The sequence below is a fragment of the Copadichromis virginalis genome, linkage group LG11 (assembly GCF_057382275.1).
Source record: "Copadichromis virginalis isolate Kocher_CV1m ecotype Utaka linkage group LG11, C_Virginalis_male_GT1.1, whole genome shotgun sequence".
In the NCBI taxonomy this organism is placed as follows: domain Eukaryota; kingdom Metazoa; phylum Chordata; class Actinopteri; order Cichliformes; family Cichlidae; genus Copadichromis; species Copadichromis virginalis.
Window position 1 is genome coordinate 38,245,537 of NC_140628.1, and position 16,452 is coordinate 38,261,988.

At 40.5% G+C, this 16,452-nt stretch overlaps 1 protein-coding gene across 2 annotated transcripts in view; it reads right to left on the bottom strand.

Moving 5' to 3' along the window:
• The window catches only part of gabbr1a (gamma-aminobutyric acid (GABA) B receptor, 1a), a 132,993-nt gene that overhangs the window by 88,056 nt on the left and 28,485 nt on the right, over positions 1–16,452 (bottom strand). For both annotated transcript variants that reach the window (XM_085472344.1, XM_085472345.1), the window contains one exon: positions 14,546–14,563. In XM_085472344.1, coding sequence (XP_085328470.1) covers positions 14,546–14,563 — 18 coding nt within the window. The remainder of the gene's footprint in view (positions 1–14,545; positions 14,564–16,452) is intronic.

A 16,452-nucleotide genomic window follows, 5' to 3' on the forward strand; every position in this document is an offset into this window, starting at 1 on the left:
GGATCCCGTACTCGACCCTTCAGAGTGCACAACACTAACAACAACATAAGACCAAAGCCTCACTGCAGCAGGATACAAAGCACTGGAAATATATTATTTACACATTCTAAAAGCATTACATCTTATAGGATAATATGACAACACAATAGTGTGACTTTGGTATGACATCATAGTTAGACTACTAATATATACTGTTGTTCTATAAAGTCTCTGGATATTCTGACCATAGAGCTGTTTCCACAGTGTCAGCAGCTGGTAGTGTTGCAGCTTTCTAAATCATAACCAAATGCAACGTGACTGCAGGGTTAACTGACTGATTTGTAGTTGAGTTCAAAGGGACGACAAGGACATCTACACAACACATCGCAAGTTTGTTAAAACTCATTAGAGGCTATGCTCTCTCTCTCTATTGTTCTTTTCCTGACACTGGTCATTTCCAAAGTCTGAGCCACAGCTGTAGATGTTGAATGAAATGTAGGTGAGCCATTAGAAATCATTTACAGCAATAACAAGATAGTAATAATGGTTTAAATCTGCCAGCTAAACAGTTACATTTAAAACAGGATATCTCATAATCGAGTTAAAGAATTGAATGGAGCTGCAGTTACAGCATCAGGCAGCAGAGGTGGAGCTGTTTCAGAGATTCAGCCTGGACAAGCAAATGAATTTCAGTGTGTTTATATGTGTGACCGTACAGTCGTCCAGCCTGTGACGGCGTGTGGGGATATGGTGTCGTTGCCAGAGAGACGAGATGGTTTGCAGAGTTTAGACTTAAGAATATCCTCATCAGTGGTAATTCCAGGACAATTTCAAGGATTTTCAAGGGAGATCACAATGAAAAGACAACAGAGAAAACACTTCATCTTAGATTTGTCATGATCAGAGTTGTGATTAAAAGCTTGGGTGGAAGATTTTCAGATTTCAAAATTGGTCAAGGTAGTCTTAAGTTAGAGAATAGCTGCGCTGCGCTGTCGGGCAAAACCAAGCATTTCTTCAATTAAACAACACGTTTGGGTTTATGTCCACACATCTATCCATTCTCTTCCACTTATCCTTAACAGGGGGGGGGGGCGTCTGGCTTTATGTGATTAACAACAGTGTCTCAGAGGCAGCACCAAGATAAGCTGCCATCATTTGTCTCAATGACCACTTTGCATCTATTTGTCAGTATCTTAACCAGCTTCATGAGTTTGTCATTTCGAATGTGTACCACTTCACAGCTGAACCTTTTCAAAGGTTAACAGGTGGAACTTTTTCCTCCTGAATGATTGAATATTGTGCTGATGTAGTGTTTGCATGGAAAAAACAGTCCTGGTCCCTTAATGAGATACAGCAGTCCATCATTAGCCTATTTTAAGAAATGAAGGTCAATTATTTGGAAAACATTAAGGACTGAAGGTTTTTTCAAGTTCAGTCACAAAAATCATCAAACACTGTGATGAAACTGGCTCTCCTGAGGATAACCGCAGGAAACGAAGCCACAGAGTTCCCTCTGCTGCACAGCAGAACTCAGAAATCAACAGCTAACAGCAGCTTAGATTAGAGTGAAACATGAGCTTTTCCCCGAGTTCAAGCAGCGGGTGTTTCTGAACATCAGCCTCGACTGTGGAACTGGCCCAAAGAAATCAAGAGGAAGAAGGGAAGTGCTGGAACTAAGAAAGACACAAGAGACCGGAAGGAACTTGGAGTTTTGATCTGAACTCGATCTGATTCTGACAATTTTGGTCGTCGCTGTATTTGAGAGGTTCAGAGAAGGTGGATGGTTTCTGCACTGAGAAGGAGCCGTGATGGAGGGCAATGCTGGAGGCGTTGTTTTGAGGTCAGAATTCGAGGTAGCAATGGACAGTAGCACCAGTGTTATTTTTTTTTTAACAGTAAAATGTAATTTAAGCGACACTGAGTTGTATGCTGTTGGCATTTTGGAGGACTGCAAGTTAATCTCCATTACAGAAAAGTAGAGCCCAAACAATTTATCAGCAGGCTGATATTATTGGCCAATATTAGCTATGCGCCAATCTATGAGTATCTGTATTTATAACAGCCGATAAACAAAAACTGAAAAGGAAAGAAGAGATGAGAGAAACACCTTTTGAGTATTGACATTGCATTGTTTGCCCAGAGGGAACTCTGCAGCGTCCTTGTGGCAGCCGCGTGTGTGGAATGCCACAAAGGCAACAACCGATCTGAGCAGCGTCCGGCAGCCGCTACGCAAGTAAATGCAAAACTACACGTAACAAATGTTGGAAATTCTTTGTGATTTGTGTATTAGAAAGAAAAAAATGGACTGATATATCAGAATATCGGATTTTTAAATCACAGATCTGGGATAATTCAGTTTAATGCAACAAACCTCTTCATGAAGATCATATTCTTTCATTTTTGTAGCTGCACTTCTATATAAAATACCAAAACAGGTAAAACGCCCGTTTCAGGTGAAGGCTTGCTTCTTTTTGTTATCTTTAATAAGCATATTTTTGTGGGTTCAGGCTGATTGTCTGACAAAACCAGACATGTCATGGCTTCAGGAAAGCTGCTCACCTCTTCTGACATTTTACAGACCAGAAGATTAAGAGTAGTAGATTATATAGAGAGACTGAAAAAATCATTATGCGAGGTATAAGCAGGACATCCTTCAGGCCTTTCCTCTGAATTACAGTCTTTCGAAAGCTGTTGAATAAGCTGAAAAATGTTATAATTTCACCCTAAGAAAACCTATGCCTCGATGCTGTTTGACCTGCAAATCGATCACCCCACGCTTGCCAGACGAGCACACAAGTAACGTGTAACTCTGATCTGTAACCACCTCTGCCAGCTCTGCCTTCTCTTCCACAATCAAGTCTAAAAATGCTACCGAAGCCGCTTTAAGAAATCAGCGCTAAACGTGGCGAGCAGCATCAACCACGCCTGATCTTATTTGCCTTCATCTCGATCTGAGAAGCGTGGTGACGGCGATGTAGCTGGTGTTGATGAGAGGGAGGCTGGACGCTCGGCACACCTGCTGTTTGAACCCTCTGTTCACATTCAGCACAGTCTGTCGGTATCTCTGACACACAGAGACACGCACACTCGCACCTTTTGGATGATAAACACACACGTAGAATCGGGCCTCAGCTGGCTTTTACTTGTGTCTCTCTTTCAGATGAATGTTTGATGTTTTGGGAGATCATTCGATGTCTTTGAATCATTTGAGGAATGATAGAGCTAAAACTTAACAGCTTATTATCTAAACTGAAATCTCAGAAAATCGTGGCGGCGGTGGCGACACTTTTAGCCGATTTCAAGCATTATTGGATTACTGACTTCACTCTTATTCCATTTTATGGTCTTGTTTTTGCCTTTCTTGTGTAAGTGCTCTAATTGCAATGTAATGTTAGCGTTAGCTTTTGAAAATGACTCATTGCAATGATTGAGAAGAAGACCATTATTTCTCCGGGCCAAATTAAAATCTCTCTGTAGTTGGGCGATGGAATATGACTATTATATAACCCTGGTTCATTACCCAAATCTCATTATCTGGATATCTCCGTGTAGCAGAGAGCTATTCAGATCCAGCTGCTAACAAGCCCTCACAGGCTGACATGAGTGCAGTGATCATCTACTGGCATTTGTCTTCCACCTCCTCTTCCTCGCTGCCACCCGTGACCCATCCAACACACCATCAATTATTCAGCTGTGAACTTTATATGCTGTTTCCCTCCATAAGCCTGCAGCCAACACAGGCAAGATGCGACAGCATCGGACGGTGCACTGTTAACAACCCTCATGGTGGCAAATGCCACATTGGGAGAAGACATTAGCTGAGGCACAGCCTGAAAAAGCTGCATTGGAGAAATGAGTGCTGTAACATGTTGCTGAGCTGCTTTAATGAGGCGCCTTGTACTGTAAATGTGTGTGTCTGCAGTTTGCACAATGGGTATCCTTCAGAATAATGGCCTGTTTTCCTCCTGGTAGACGTGTTAGTGGAAAAATACTGTTTCCTTTTTAACAATAGACAGATTACATTCGCCTCCACCTGCGGAGCACGTGTTACGCTGGCAGAAATCCAAATTGATGTGCTGAAAAATCGATATCGGGGGAAATAGGATTCCCAAGATCTGTTTCAGATATACGGTACGGTTTTTTCAGCGCGCAACTTTTTCCTTTTGTGGTGGAAGTGCCGGCCAGGATTATTTGAAAGAGCGTGATTTATGGAAGCATGAATGTTGGCCAGTATGCTAGAAAAATGTAGTTCATCAGGCAGTAAAAAGGACTAACTTAGATACAGTGTCATCATTACATAATTTGTCCTGCAGCAGCTCTCTCCACTCTGCAGCATCTCACTTATTAGAGAAATCTATCTTGCCTGAGTATCGGGGCGGAGTGGATTCTGTTAAGAATAATAAATCCACTGCTTAACTATAAAACGATTCCACTGGGACATAACTTCTGTGTATTTTTTATAAGTATACCAGTAAGAAAACATCTAGAATATCTTCTGCTTCACTGTCAGAAGGTTTCCTCTGCCAAAATATTGCTACTCGTGTGCTTTGGAAATCCATTACTGCCATGCGCAGGTCTCAAACTCACATTTGCATGAGGTGAGGAGCGTGACACTTGAGGTAAATTATTTTTTTTAAATGTGCGGCTCAACTTTTTGGGGCAACCCTAAACTCGCAGCAGCTGCAGTGACATCCACAAATCTCAGGCTGGGAGTGAAAATGCTTCTTTTTTGCATTAGTTTTGAATTTACTAGAAAATATTTCAATATATATGAGAAGCTTAATGTTCAGTCTAAGCTTGTTGAAGCCTGATAACTCACATTATCCCAGCATGATTTGATAATCATTTAATCAGCGACTCCCACCTGACCCCTCACCATCACATGATTTCTTTTAAACAGTAACTTTAGTATATTTAATGAAGTCATGCAAAATTATACAAATAGGCCATAAATATTTTTCCTCAAAGTGCAGACGGGTGGGATGAAGTTTTCCGTTTGATTATTGCCATTATTTTTTTCCCAAGCGTTTTTGAGCCCACATGACATTTTCAAGGTGGAAAAATCCATTTCAGCTCCAAGCAACCAAATCTATTTTACAGCCAACCTGAATTTTGTTCAGCGTGAATTTTTCAATAAGCAACTTTGAGAATCAATATACATCGAGGGAGAGCTATAGGGGATGTGTTATAGCTTTAATAACAAAAATGCTCCAGTGTAATATTGCAGATGTTGATCTGTTTTCTGATTATTGAAAGTTTAAAAAGTGCATTTTGGGTAAAAGTATAGGTGGCTGATCAAAGCATGTTCTAGCATATGTGTGACAGTTCATCAACTGTATCCAGATCATTTCATCATATATAATAATCCAATTTTAAAACTCATGAAAGTAGCTTATGGCTGTGTAATGGAGCAGCGACATTCATACTCACATCACCTTGATTAAACTACTTTTGCTCTTTTTGCAATTTGTTTCTTTAAACGTGTCATTTAAATGGATGTTTTTCATCTCTGAAGATTTCCTGTGGCTGTCTTCTGTACTTGTGCAGTTATGTGGGATCAAAAACTGACCTGTAACTCAGAAAACATTAATGAGGTGTGAAGGTACATTTTTCTTCATGACTAAATTTATTCTACCAAAAGAAAAAGAGCTGACTGCAAAAGGGTCAAACGGGAACTTCTATCTGATTTGGTGTTACCTCCAACAGAAGAAGACGGAAAAAGAAGAAGGACGATTTTACACGAGGCTGTAAATATTCGCCTCATATTATGACAGACTAAGTGAGCGAGGTTTCTGGGCAGTTATGTTTATTCCTGTGTGAATCAATAGGTATCAGGCTGCAAATATGTGTCATCATGTTTGTTCCGATAAAAAGTCTTAAAAAGTTTTCCGACGCGCATGAAAAGAAAGTTTTTGTTTCTACTGTGCAAAGTTGTGACATTACAGCTTCACTAATGAGTGGATCCAGAGTGCAATCACAATCAACAATCAAGGCCCTGAACAAATGCCACGCTCATTTACATCATGGCTAAAGTGAGCAAAATAATAGGCAGCACACTGAACTTCTCTTAACTACAATAATGAACTGACAGCAGTGGCTGCCAACACATACCTGAAACCTCTGTGTGCATGCGTCAGTGCAACAACATGATCAGATCATATGTTTCACAGCTCCACTGTTGATTGGCTCTTTGAAGGCAGGGTGAGATTAACACCATCTTTACAGCCTCAGAGTTCACTCATTTCTATTCATAATTCTTTGAGTGTCATGTCTGTGTCTCTCTCTTATTATCTCTCTGGTTGGGAATTTTTGACTCATAAACTTTCAGCGGGGTTGACGTAATACGAATGTGGAGGAAAGTCTGCGGCAGTCTTTGTTTCCCTAAAGTTTTGAGCTGTGATTGGGCCAATTATCCTGCTGCAGCACAAATCCTTCCCCACAAAAATGCAAACCAGAGGGTGGAGCACATCTCTGCAGAGTAGAGAGCTGCTTCTCCTCAGCCAGGGTGGAGTCAGTTCACTGCAGGTGTCCAGCTACAAACTTTTCTCTTTCTGGCATCATTCGTTCTCTCCTTACATTCAGCCTCAAGTTACTGCCACTGATCTTTACCAGGGTTCATCTGTAAACTGGACTTTCTGTCCTCGTTTCTCCTCCTGGGAAATGGTTTCGAGATGCTCCTCATCCTCTGAGACCACAGCTAGACAGCTTTCTTTTGACTTTGGCTGATTCAGCTCTTGTGTTCTTTATTTAGTAAATTCTATATCTGTGATAAACCTACTTTGCTGTCTCTCAGTGAACAAGGCTTGATGAATTGATCCGCTGAAGGCTTTAGAGTTTCATGCACTGGCCCCTGATTTGGCTCAGAGAATACCTCTGTTTGCTCAGAATAACAGTCCAACTTCTCTGTTACTTTGCTCTCATGCCATCCTTCCCATGGATCACATGCTGTAAAAAGTTCACATAGGTATCACAAAGCACCAAATCCCACAGTGAACTTGTGTTACCAATTTTGTGGAGCTCACATAAACCATCCTTCAGCCCACTTTGTTTGCTTTAATTACAATAAACTGAAGCCCATTTGCACCATCCTGCTACAAAAGCACTCTTTTTATACACTGAACATCGTTTCCAACAAATTACACTTTTTTACTTGTTTTTGTGCAGCAATAATTACAAGTTTACATAAAATAATCAGCAAAAATCAAAAGACACACACATCCAAAAGAAAAAAAAGGTGAAGGCTGATTTTTTTTGTCTGTATAAAATGACAACCCTTCACCAGGTAATCTTGTTGATGGTTAAAGACAAATGCGAGGCTCGAAGGGAGAGGGTAATTTTCCTTTTTCCATTTGTAAAGATTTATGTCTTCAGTCGGAGCAAATTTGCTTGAAGCCAAGTGCTAACACAACAGCGTTGAAAAGTCAGGAATGATCAGGGGCTGAAGCATATTGTTGGTTTTCAAAAGATAAATAGAAATAAGCCAGCCATCATGATGTCGTAGCCTCTTAGCTCTTTTAAAATCTGATGATATTAAAAAAGACTCCGGGGATTATTATGCCCCTGTTTTTGCTGCCTTTCTTCTAGGGGCGCATATGGTTGTTAAACTGTTGTCAGAGAAACAGTAACAGACACTAGATGCAGTCCTGTTGCATCTACACACAGAAACACACACAAGGTTGAGCAGACTCAGACAGGAGCAGGGTATTAACCTTTCTCCCGCTGAGGAGGCAGTAAGTGGGCGGTGATGGCACATGGAGTGGAGACAGAGCAGAGCTAGAAGGAGGTCAGTGTTGAGACAGTGGATGGAAATTTCTATTTGAGGAAACAGTCTTCTCTGTTGCTTAGTTAATTATGTGTTTGTTAAGTCTGTGACATTTGCAAAGTTTTTCACCGGCAACTTATTCTTCCACCTATCATTGCCTGCATAAAGCTAAGAGTTCAGTGTTGTATATCCTGTTTGTGTGGGACTATGAAGAGGGTGTGTACGTGCAGCCTTATGGGTCTCTGTCACAGACTCTAAAAGAATCTATGGCAGTGATTCCCAATTAGAGGTATAAGTACCCCGGGGGATTACGCAGACAGATTGTCTTAACGAATATATAAAAAATAAAAACATATTTTAGAGTTTAATTGAAGAATTAAGTGGACCTGAACAGGTTTGTGCAGAAAATTGTTAAGAAGCTCACCAAAGTTGAAGGTATTAGAGAAAAGTAAGGATGTTTCATAACAGTGTGCATAACATTGTTAGCAAAAAGCCTGAATGAACAAATACAGTCGTTCATGAATAAACATATTAGCTAGCTGGCTAAAATTATTAAGTGAGTTGGTATTGCTGCTTCTTTTAAGTGTTAAAACTAAAAGTGTAAAGGTCTGGAATTATTAATTGAGGGTCAAATTTTAAATTGTAAACTAAAAGAATCAATGCACATGTATCAGTCTCTCACATCATGGTGGTCCTTTATGTGCAGCCAACCACAGCATTTTAACTGGGTGGAGGGAGCACTCCCATTGGTTTTAATGGGAAGCCTTTTTTCCAATTATAGTGTTATGAGCTGTAAGATTCTAACATGCTAACTGAAGCCTGTAGAGTCGGACATGCAGCTCGCTCTCTCCATTCCTGGGAAGACTGTGGCATTGTGTTAACACACACTTGAATGCTACAGACCAACAAACTGACAAAACTACCTACTTAGGCTACTTTAGCTCTTAATTCCTTCAGAAGCACTAATGGTGTTCTTTAGCTAAACGTACAAATTAAAGTTATAACTTGTTTGCTAAAGTTATGGACGAAGACATGAAATTGTTTAGGATGAAAACAGCCTAATACATAAACTAAGAGTTAACAGTTGAAATGTATTTATTAAAAAGAGTGATTGAAAGTTAAAATAGAAAGAAAAGTGTAAACGTTAGTTAGCAGTAATGGAAACAAATGTAGCAAAAGTAGCATAATGAAAAAGTGTCCACCAGAAACGTAATTAGCAAACCTGTAGTTAAAGATAACTAGTTTGCTTATCATAACTGTTAAACTGTTAGTTATATAAGGTCCTTTTAAAATGACCCTTTCCAAATTTTAACGCTCACCACCAATATTCATCCGTGGATGTGTTAAAAAAAATGTAATCTTTTTCTTTTGAATTTTCTACTTAAGCAACATATTTCCTCAGGAAGCATCGACTTGTCTCATTATTAGCATTAAAAAACTGCTGTACAAAAGCACTGAGCCACCCTTCATTTCTGGCAGAATAGGAACTGTGTGCAGTGATTTATTGAATCCTAAATCTAAGTGTGCTAACATAAATGAAAAGGCAAAAAAAAAAGCATTTTAAAAAAAAGCTTTCTTTCTTTCTTCTCCACAGCCTGAGCTCTGTGAGGCAGCATTCTTGTCATTTCTTTATGTAGTCTTCAGGAAAAGTTCTCCAGGCTTCTTGAAGGACGCTCAAAGCTCTTCTTTGGATGTTTCTGCCTTTTGTTGTGTTCAGGCCACTTCGCTGCTTTCATCGTTTCATCACTTTTGAAAAGATCTCCAACACCGTGGCTGAAATGCAGCCCCGAGCCATGACAGAACCTCCCTCATAGACACTCGCTGGTGCGCCTCTCTCCTGACGTCCTCCTTACACACTGATCACGACTTGAACCAAAAATTTCAAACTGGGATTCATCAGACTCCAGCAGACCAGTTGCCACTGATGTTCAGTCTTTTCTCCCAGTTTCTCATCCTTAAGGCTTCTTGAACGCCTGAGAGCGTTTGTGATGAGGCTTCAGTGAACAGCACGTGGATCACCCGAAGGTCCCGATGCATCTCTCAGGTCCTGTGTCAGATCTTTGATGGATTTTTCCTGTTTCTTAAAGACACGACTTTCAGATATTGTTCATTCACTGTCAATGTTTTGTTTTTTAGACCTGCCACTTCTGCTTTAGTCCTCCACTCGTCCAGTTTCCCTCAATTTTTTAACAACACACTACACATTATACTGTGACATGCCAAGTCTTCAGCTGATAGTTCTTCTGGAATCACCTTGTTGGTGCAAAGATACAATTTTATGTCTGTCGAACTGTGTTACCGTTGGTATTTTTCATAGATTCAACAAAAATGGGAACAAATGATGTGTTTTTGTCGTAGGCTGCAGGTAGCAAAGTGCCTAAAGATACAATTTAAAATGTGTTCTTTGCTAAAATTTTCTTTTATGTTCACACCACCGGTTTATCCTTCGAGTTAGGTACCTTTCTCTGCTTGGATGCTGCTCACGAGCACCTAAAAGGAACAAAGACTGGCTCTTTGGATGTCATATGTCAAGAAATGAGGGGTGGCTTTAAACTTTTGCACAGCATTGTACCTGTACAGAAATGAACCACTGACAGTTTATGGAGAGGAGGTGTTGATGGAGGAGTCCATCTGACAGGTGTTTGGGAGAACACCAGACAAAAAAGGTTGAACAACCAGTCTGAAAGCGTGGCCAGTTCCTAATGTGGTGACATAACTGTGCAAGAGGACGAACCATCCTGCAACAGTTACTAATGTATTCATGATTCTTGCCAGGGGTCAGATCAAGTGGCTCTTCTTGTAGATGCGTCGACCCTTTATTCTACCAGGGAAGGCTGACTAAGCACATTAGTTTATTTTCAGAGAACGACCTGCTGTGAACTTGCACAGTTTAAACTCTGTGTTTAAGTAACGCTGTGTGTAGCAGCGGGCCGGCGTGAGCAGAACATCCCTCTAATATTGTATCCCTGTAATATCCTGTCCATTTTCAAAAAGTGAATCTTCAGAGAGGGCATAGAAAAAGTGATTAGCAACAAACTAATAAGAATATAATTTCCATTAAAACTTTGGAATTACAATTAAGCAAAGACACAGGGGGGTTCGTTTAGATGAGAGAAAATACTTCCTCACTAATGAGCAAATGAAACCGTCCTCAAAGTCATAAATGAAGGATTTACTCAGAACCTTTCTTCGTGTAATTGGCTCGTTGGAAACTGGAGCAGAGCCCGTGAGCTCTGCAATGTGTGCATTTTCTGATATAAGATATGAAAACTATCTTCCTCAACTTATGTTTACAGCTTCAACTATGATCTTGTTTATCACAGCAGTAAAAAAAAAAAATATTGAGTTGGACAAGCTGTTCAAAGCTGTTCATGCCCTCAAGTCAGATCTTCCAGCTGGTGTGGGGATTTAAACCTTCAGTTAGAACAAGCCCTGTTGGTGCTTCAGGCCACTGCTGCCCCACATGGAGACACGCCCGAGTGTGGGGGGTTTCTCAAAGATCTCTTCTGCCCTCTTCTGGTGAAGAAGTCACACCGCAGCCTGGTGTCAAACTTAGAGGACTGACGGGAGATCAAAGATGGAAGTCTGTTTATGAAATATATTATGATTTGAGGTCTACTCTTTGAAACACTGCATATTTGTGATGATTTGACATGTATTTAAAAAGTTGATTTTATCTGATGTAAACTGATTTTTGCCAACGTTCCAAAGAGGCTCTGTGTTTCAGTGTCCACTTTTATGTCGCTAAACATCTGCACAACTTTACATCTATTCTGTTTGTGCTCATCTTACAGAAGGATTAGAAGGAAAAGATTATTCTATTGAGAATTTTATTTTTAAAGACAATGGAGGATATTTAGGTTCAGGCTAGCAGACACTATGTCACACTGGAAGGATGCACTGCAAACACAAAGGAAGGTGATAAAGTGTGTAGATATAGTTAGATGTTGGGGTAGGCTAAATATGAGAATGGAAGAATGAATCTGTTTGTGTACTAAATGGACTGTATGATGTGTCGGTTTTTAATTTTTTTAGCACTCAAAGCACTTTTTAAACTGCTGCATCCACAGACACACGCATGCACACCCAGATGGATGCATCAGAGGGTATTTGGGATTCGGTGCCCTGCCCAAGGACACTTCAGCATATGGCTGCAGGAGTCTGAGATCAATAGGATCAAAGTGCAGAGGTTTATACAGGAGATGTGACTGAAATGAACAGTATTGTTAAAAAAAGTAATTTCAGAGTTCAGCTTCTTCACGGCCATGTTGAGTTTTCAAATGCTTAATGGGCTTCATTACAAAGCTAATTATAAAATAGTATATATACTCATTTTAATAACCGAATGATTCCCTGTAATGTTACGTCATCTGCGTCACTATTTACAAACATTTGTGAAAGAATGTGGTTGTTCTAAACAGATCACTGAACGTAAGCATCTTGTAAAGCAGCGGTCTCCAACCTTTTTTGCGCCACGGACCGGTTTATGCCCGACAATATTTTCACGGACCGGCCTTTAAGGTGTCGCGGAAAAATACAAAACAAAATACAACAAAACAAAACTAGTACCGAAAAAAAGAAGATTTATTCATAACACACGTGAAAAGACCCAGGAAAACCGAGTTAACGATAAAAACGATAACAAAATCACGCTGAAAACCCTGAAAAGCATACATTTCACACCTGAGCCTCTACTCTCGCGGCCCGGTACCAAACGACTCACGGACCGGTACCGGTCCGAGGCCCGGGGGTTGGAGACCGCTGTTGTAAATGATCATTCGAACAAATCACCATATGACATCTCTTCTCTTCTTCTTGTTCCATGATCAGCTGTAAGTAGTATTATAGCACAATGGAAGCATTCAGGATCCGTAGCAGTGTAAGACCACGGTGGTTACACAGCAGGGTCACAGCGTGTTGCCAGCTCTCTGCTGACTCAGTAACTGCAGAGCATGAACATCAGTACAAAGGCTGTGTGTCGGGAGCTTCATGGCCTGGGTTTGCACAGCTGACCTGTGTCGTGTTTGCTATGGTGATTGGTTTGTTATTTTGGATCGGGATATAACCTGTTATGTCAGGGTGCTCTATGTCACGGTACTGGGTCGTGTGGCCCAGTGTTTGAGTTTTATTGTATTTCGTTATTCATTGGTTTTCTAGTTTCAGTTTAGTTTATCTGAGTAATTTCTACAATGCACAGGTTGCTGTTGTCCTTTGTTTGTGGATCCTTTTGTGTCTTCTCCCCTGTTCTAAGTCTCCCTGCTTCATGTCTCTGTGGTTCTTGTTGTCAAGTTCCTGTCGTGTCTGCATCTCATCATGTTTCCTGTTTATTTTGACAGTTTTGTTTCCATGTTCTATGTGCTTAGTTTGCACTTCCACTGTGGCATCATTATGTTCATTCTAGTCAGCTGTTTGCTCATACGTCTCCACTTCCCCTGATCTCCTCATTTGTGGAGATCGGTCTTCCTGTGTTCATTGTCTCGTTGTCTGTGTTACCCTCCCTACCCTTTGTCACAGTTTCCCAGTCAAGCCATAGTTGTTATCTTGTCTAGTCGTAGTATAAAGTCTCAGTGAGAGTCATAGTTTCCCAGTTTACGTTCAGGTTTTCCCTCAGTTTAGCCTTGTTGTATTTCCTTGAGTTTTCAGCCCTAAATAAAGGCTCGCTTTTTGTTAAGTTCAGTTTTGTCTACTTGCCTCTGTCTGCACTCGGGTCCTCTACTCTCTCCACACAGTCCTGAATGATCAGGCTCCGTCGTATCTTAAAAACCTCACACTATTATCTGACTTCACTTTCAGGCTGCTGGCTTATTTGTGTTTCACAGAGTTTCCAAAGGTAGAAAAGGACGGAGAGCCCATAGCTGTTAGTCTGGATTCAGGAGACAGACATGTTCGGCACTTTTAGGCTTCCAGCTCTCCTTTTCTGATGAAGCTTACAGTTGGGGCGGGATCAGTTTTCTTAGTTGCTGCTGCTTGACTCAGACACTGAACAGTGCTTCTCTGCAAAATATGCAGTCATGTGACTTTTGTTTACGGTCTTTTGCAGTTTGTGTTTTGTCTGTTTTGGGATTTTCTCTCTTTTCTCTGTCCTGACCCCCTGACAAATTGATAGACGGCCCATCATTGAGGCTGGTTCTGCTTAAAATATTTCCCTGTTAAAAGGGAGTTCTTCTTCACCACTGTCTCTAAATGCTGCTCAAGGGTGGGGGTGGGGCTGATCATTGGGGCTTTTTCTCAAACACTGCAGTGTCTTTACAGTACAAAGCATCTTGAGGTGACGGTTGTCTGTTGCACTACTGAATAGATCTGATATCTGTCCTTATCATTTACTCTCTTAACAACCACGAGGTGACTAGCTGCCTGGCACATTTTCAGATACTAGAAGCTAAAATGTTACACATGCATTTTGAGCAAAGAGTTCTTCTATTGTCAGCTTTTCCATTTGGCAAAAATTCCATAAAAAAGGAGTGGACGGGATCCTGGTGACTCTCACAACTGTTGCCCAGAGCCACAGATGGGGCAGGAGCAACGAGTGCAGAACAAAGTGAAACTAGGCTGCATGAATAGGATTTTTAATGGATAATAAGTTGTGTTTATTTTTGGCTAATGCCAACTTTTAGTAAGTAAAATTAATCTTCCTTTGTTAGTGTTAATGATTGATAAAATTAGGAAGGTTATAAAGGTTACAGCAGAAAAAGACTGAGACTCGGTGACCTTAATCTAACCCTGTAACCTTCAACAGGTCATCGCTGAGCTGAGCGAGGTTAACAGATTTCAAAATCACAAAATTAGGAAACAATAAGTTCTTACCTGTGTAGTTTCTGTCATCTGTGGCAGGGAAATAGAAAAAGGACAAAAGAAGAATTGATTACAAATATATTCAGATTTTTATTTTGTTACAATAAATACTCCAACAGAGTGGGTAAAAAAAGTTTTTAACTGAAAGCGTTCAATGTTACTTCGCTCCACTAGGGGGCAGCAATACAACACCGTAGTTATCCTGTGAAAGGGTCTGGAAGAGGTTTATGCTGAGCAGCAATGCCTGGCTGGAAGTCCCTATTATGTAATAGTATGAACAACACATAGCATATAAAACCCAACAGAAAACCTATAAACCTCATTTAATAAAGGCCCAACACAAACCACTGTCTCAATGCTCTTTCAGTCTATTTGAAGCATTCACACATGTAGGTCAGCATTTCTAAATCTAGACTTTTAGGGATTATACAATAAGGGCCCTACTTTCCAACTGTGCTGATAATTCCTCTTTCATCTCTTTTAATACTACCATTCCCATAGCAACTTTACTCGTTGCCATGCCAACTCCTCTGATAACCAGTTGGCATCTTGTTTCCTTCACTTGTTTGTTTCATCTGTGTGTGTGTGCGTGTGTGTGTTTGTTTCCAAAATCCTCATTTATTTGCACTAATTTGAACAAATCTTTTCCGACAGCGGACACGCCATCTGCTGTAACTGAGAACACTGATGGGCGTCAGTGACATCACTAATACCCACTCAGGCTCTTTATTCCTGACTGTTGTTTCATGTACAGGACGTCATTTGCTTTACCTGCCCGTGCCAACGGTACAGACGACCCTCTGAGGATTTCCACTGTGATTGGCTGCATTATTTATTGCTTAGCAACAGTGCTCCACTGATGGGAGAGCAGGTGTTTGCAATTATCTGTCATCTTTAAAGCCTAATGCTCCTATTTTCGGGAGGCAGACTGAAACCCAAGTGAGCAGTGGTAAAATACTGGGCTACAGCGATTCTGTGGAAGAGACACTCGGGAGAAAATTAAAATATAATACATGCATGCTTGTCCTCACCCCCAGGCCAGAGTATATATCTGTATATTAAAAAAAGTTTCCACCTTGCTCACTGAAAATCAGCAGATTTCTTGGTATAATACCTTTAGTATATTTAATGAATCTCGCAGCCATAATTCAGAAGGAATCATTCAGAAGGAATCCTGGCTAAAAGATTCAAAAGGAATCAAAGAATCGCTGCTACAAGTTGAGCCTGGTATCAAAAAGAAACCTTTCAGATGCTCCAACCAGCGCAGCTACCTTTGCCATGTGATTAGATGACCCTTGAAAGTTTACCCAGAATGCTTTTTAAACTTTTCTTCAGTAAATGACCAGAAAATAAATCAACATCCAGGGTACCGGTGCTTGTTTCTGTTCTTCTACATCACAGACGTTAGTTAAACTGGTGCAGTTTGCCTCTGATATATACGATGCTCATCACTGGTTAGAGAAAAAGCTGTGCTGACGATAACAAACCCATTTGTGGCTGTAAACTTGATTTGGTTGTGGGTTTTGACAGTTTAAATGAGGCTTTCAGCCCTAAAAGGACTGTGCAGCTATCTGCTGTACGTATGGAGTTATGAGGGATCAAAGATGCTGGAAAAAATAAAGTAGCTAAAAGTACCAGATTTCAACCCACCCCTGTGTACTTTGATCAGGTGGGAGGTGGGAGGCGCTGAGTGATGAATAAACTGTCACATCAACTTTCTGGGATCTGGAAAATCCTATTTAACCTTCACGTGACCAAGTAGAGCCATTTATGACCCCAGCTGTTTATTACTTATGCCACTGTGATATTTTTAATTATGAAAATGTTTCCTGGTCTGATTTTTCAAGGTTTTACTTCCAAGAACACAAATACATGTAAGTTTTGTTTTTATTGGGATTTTTTTTTCATTACAGGCTTTA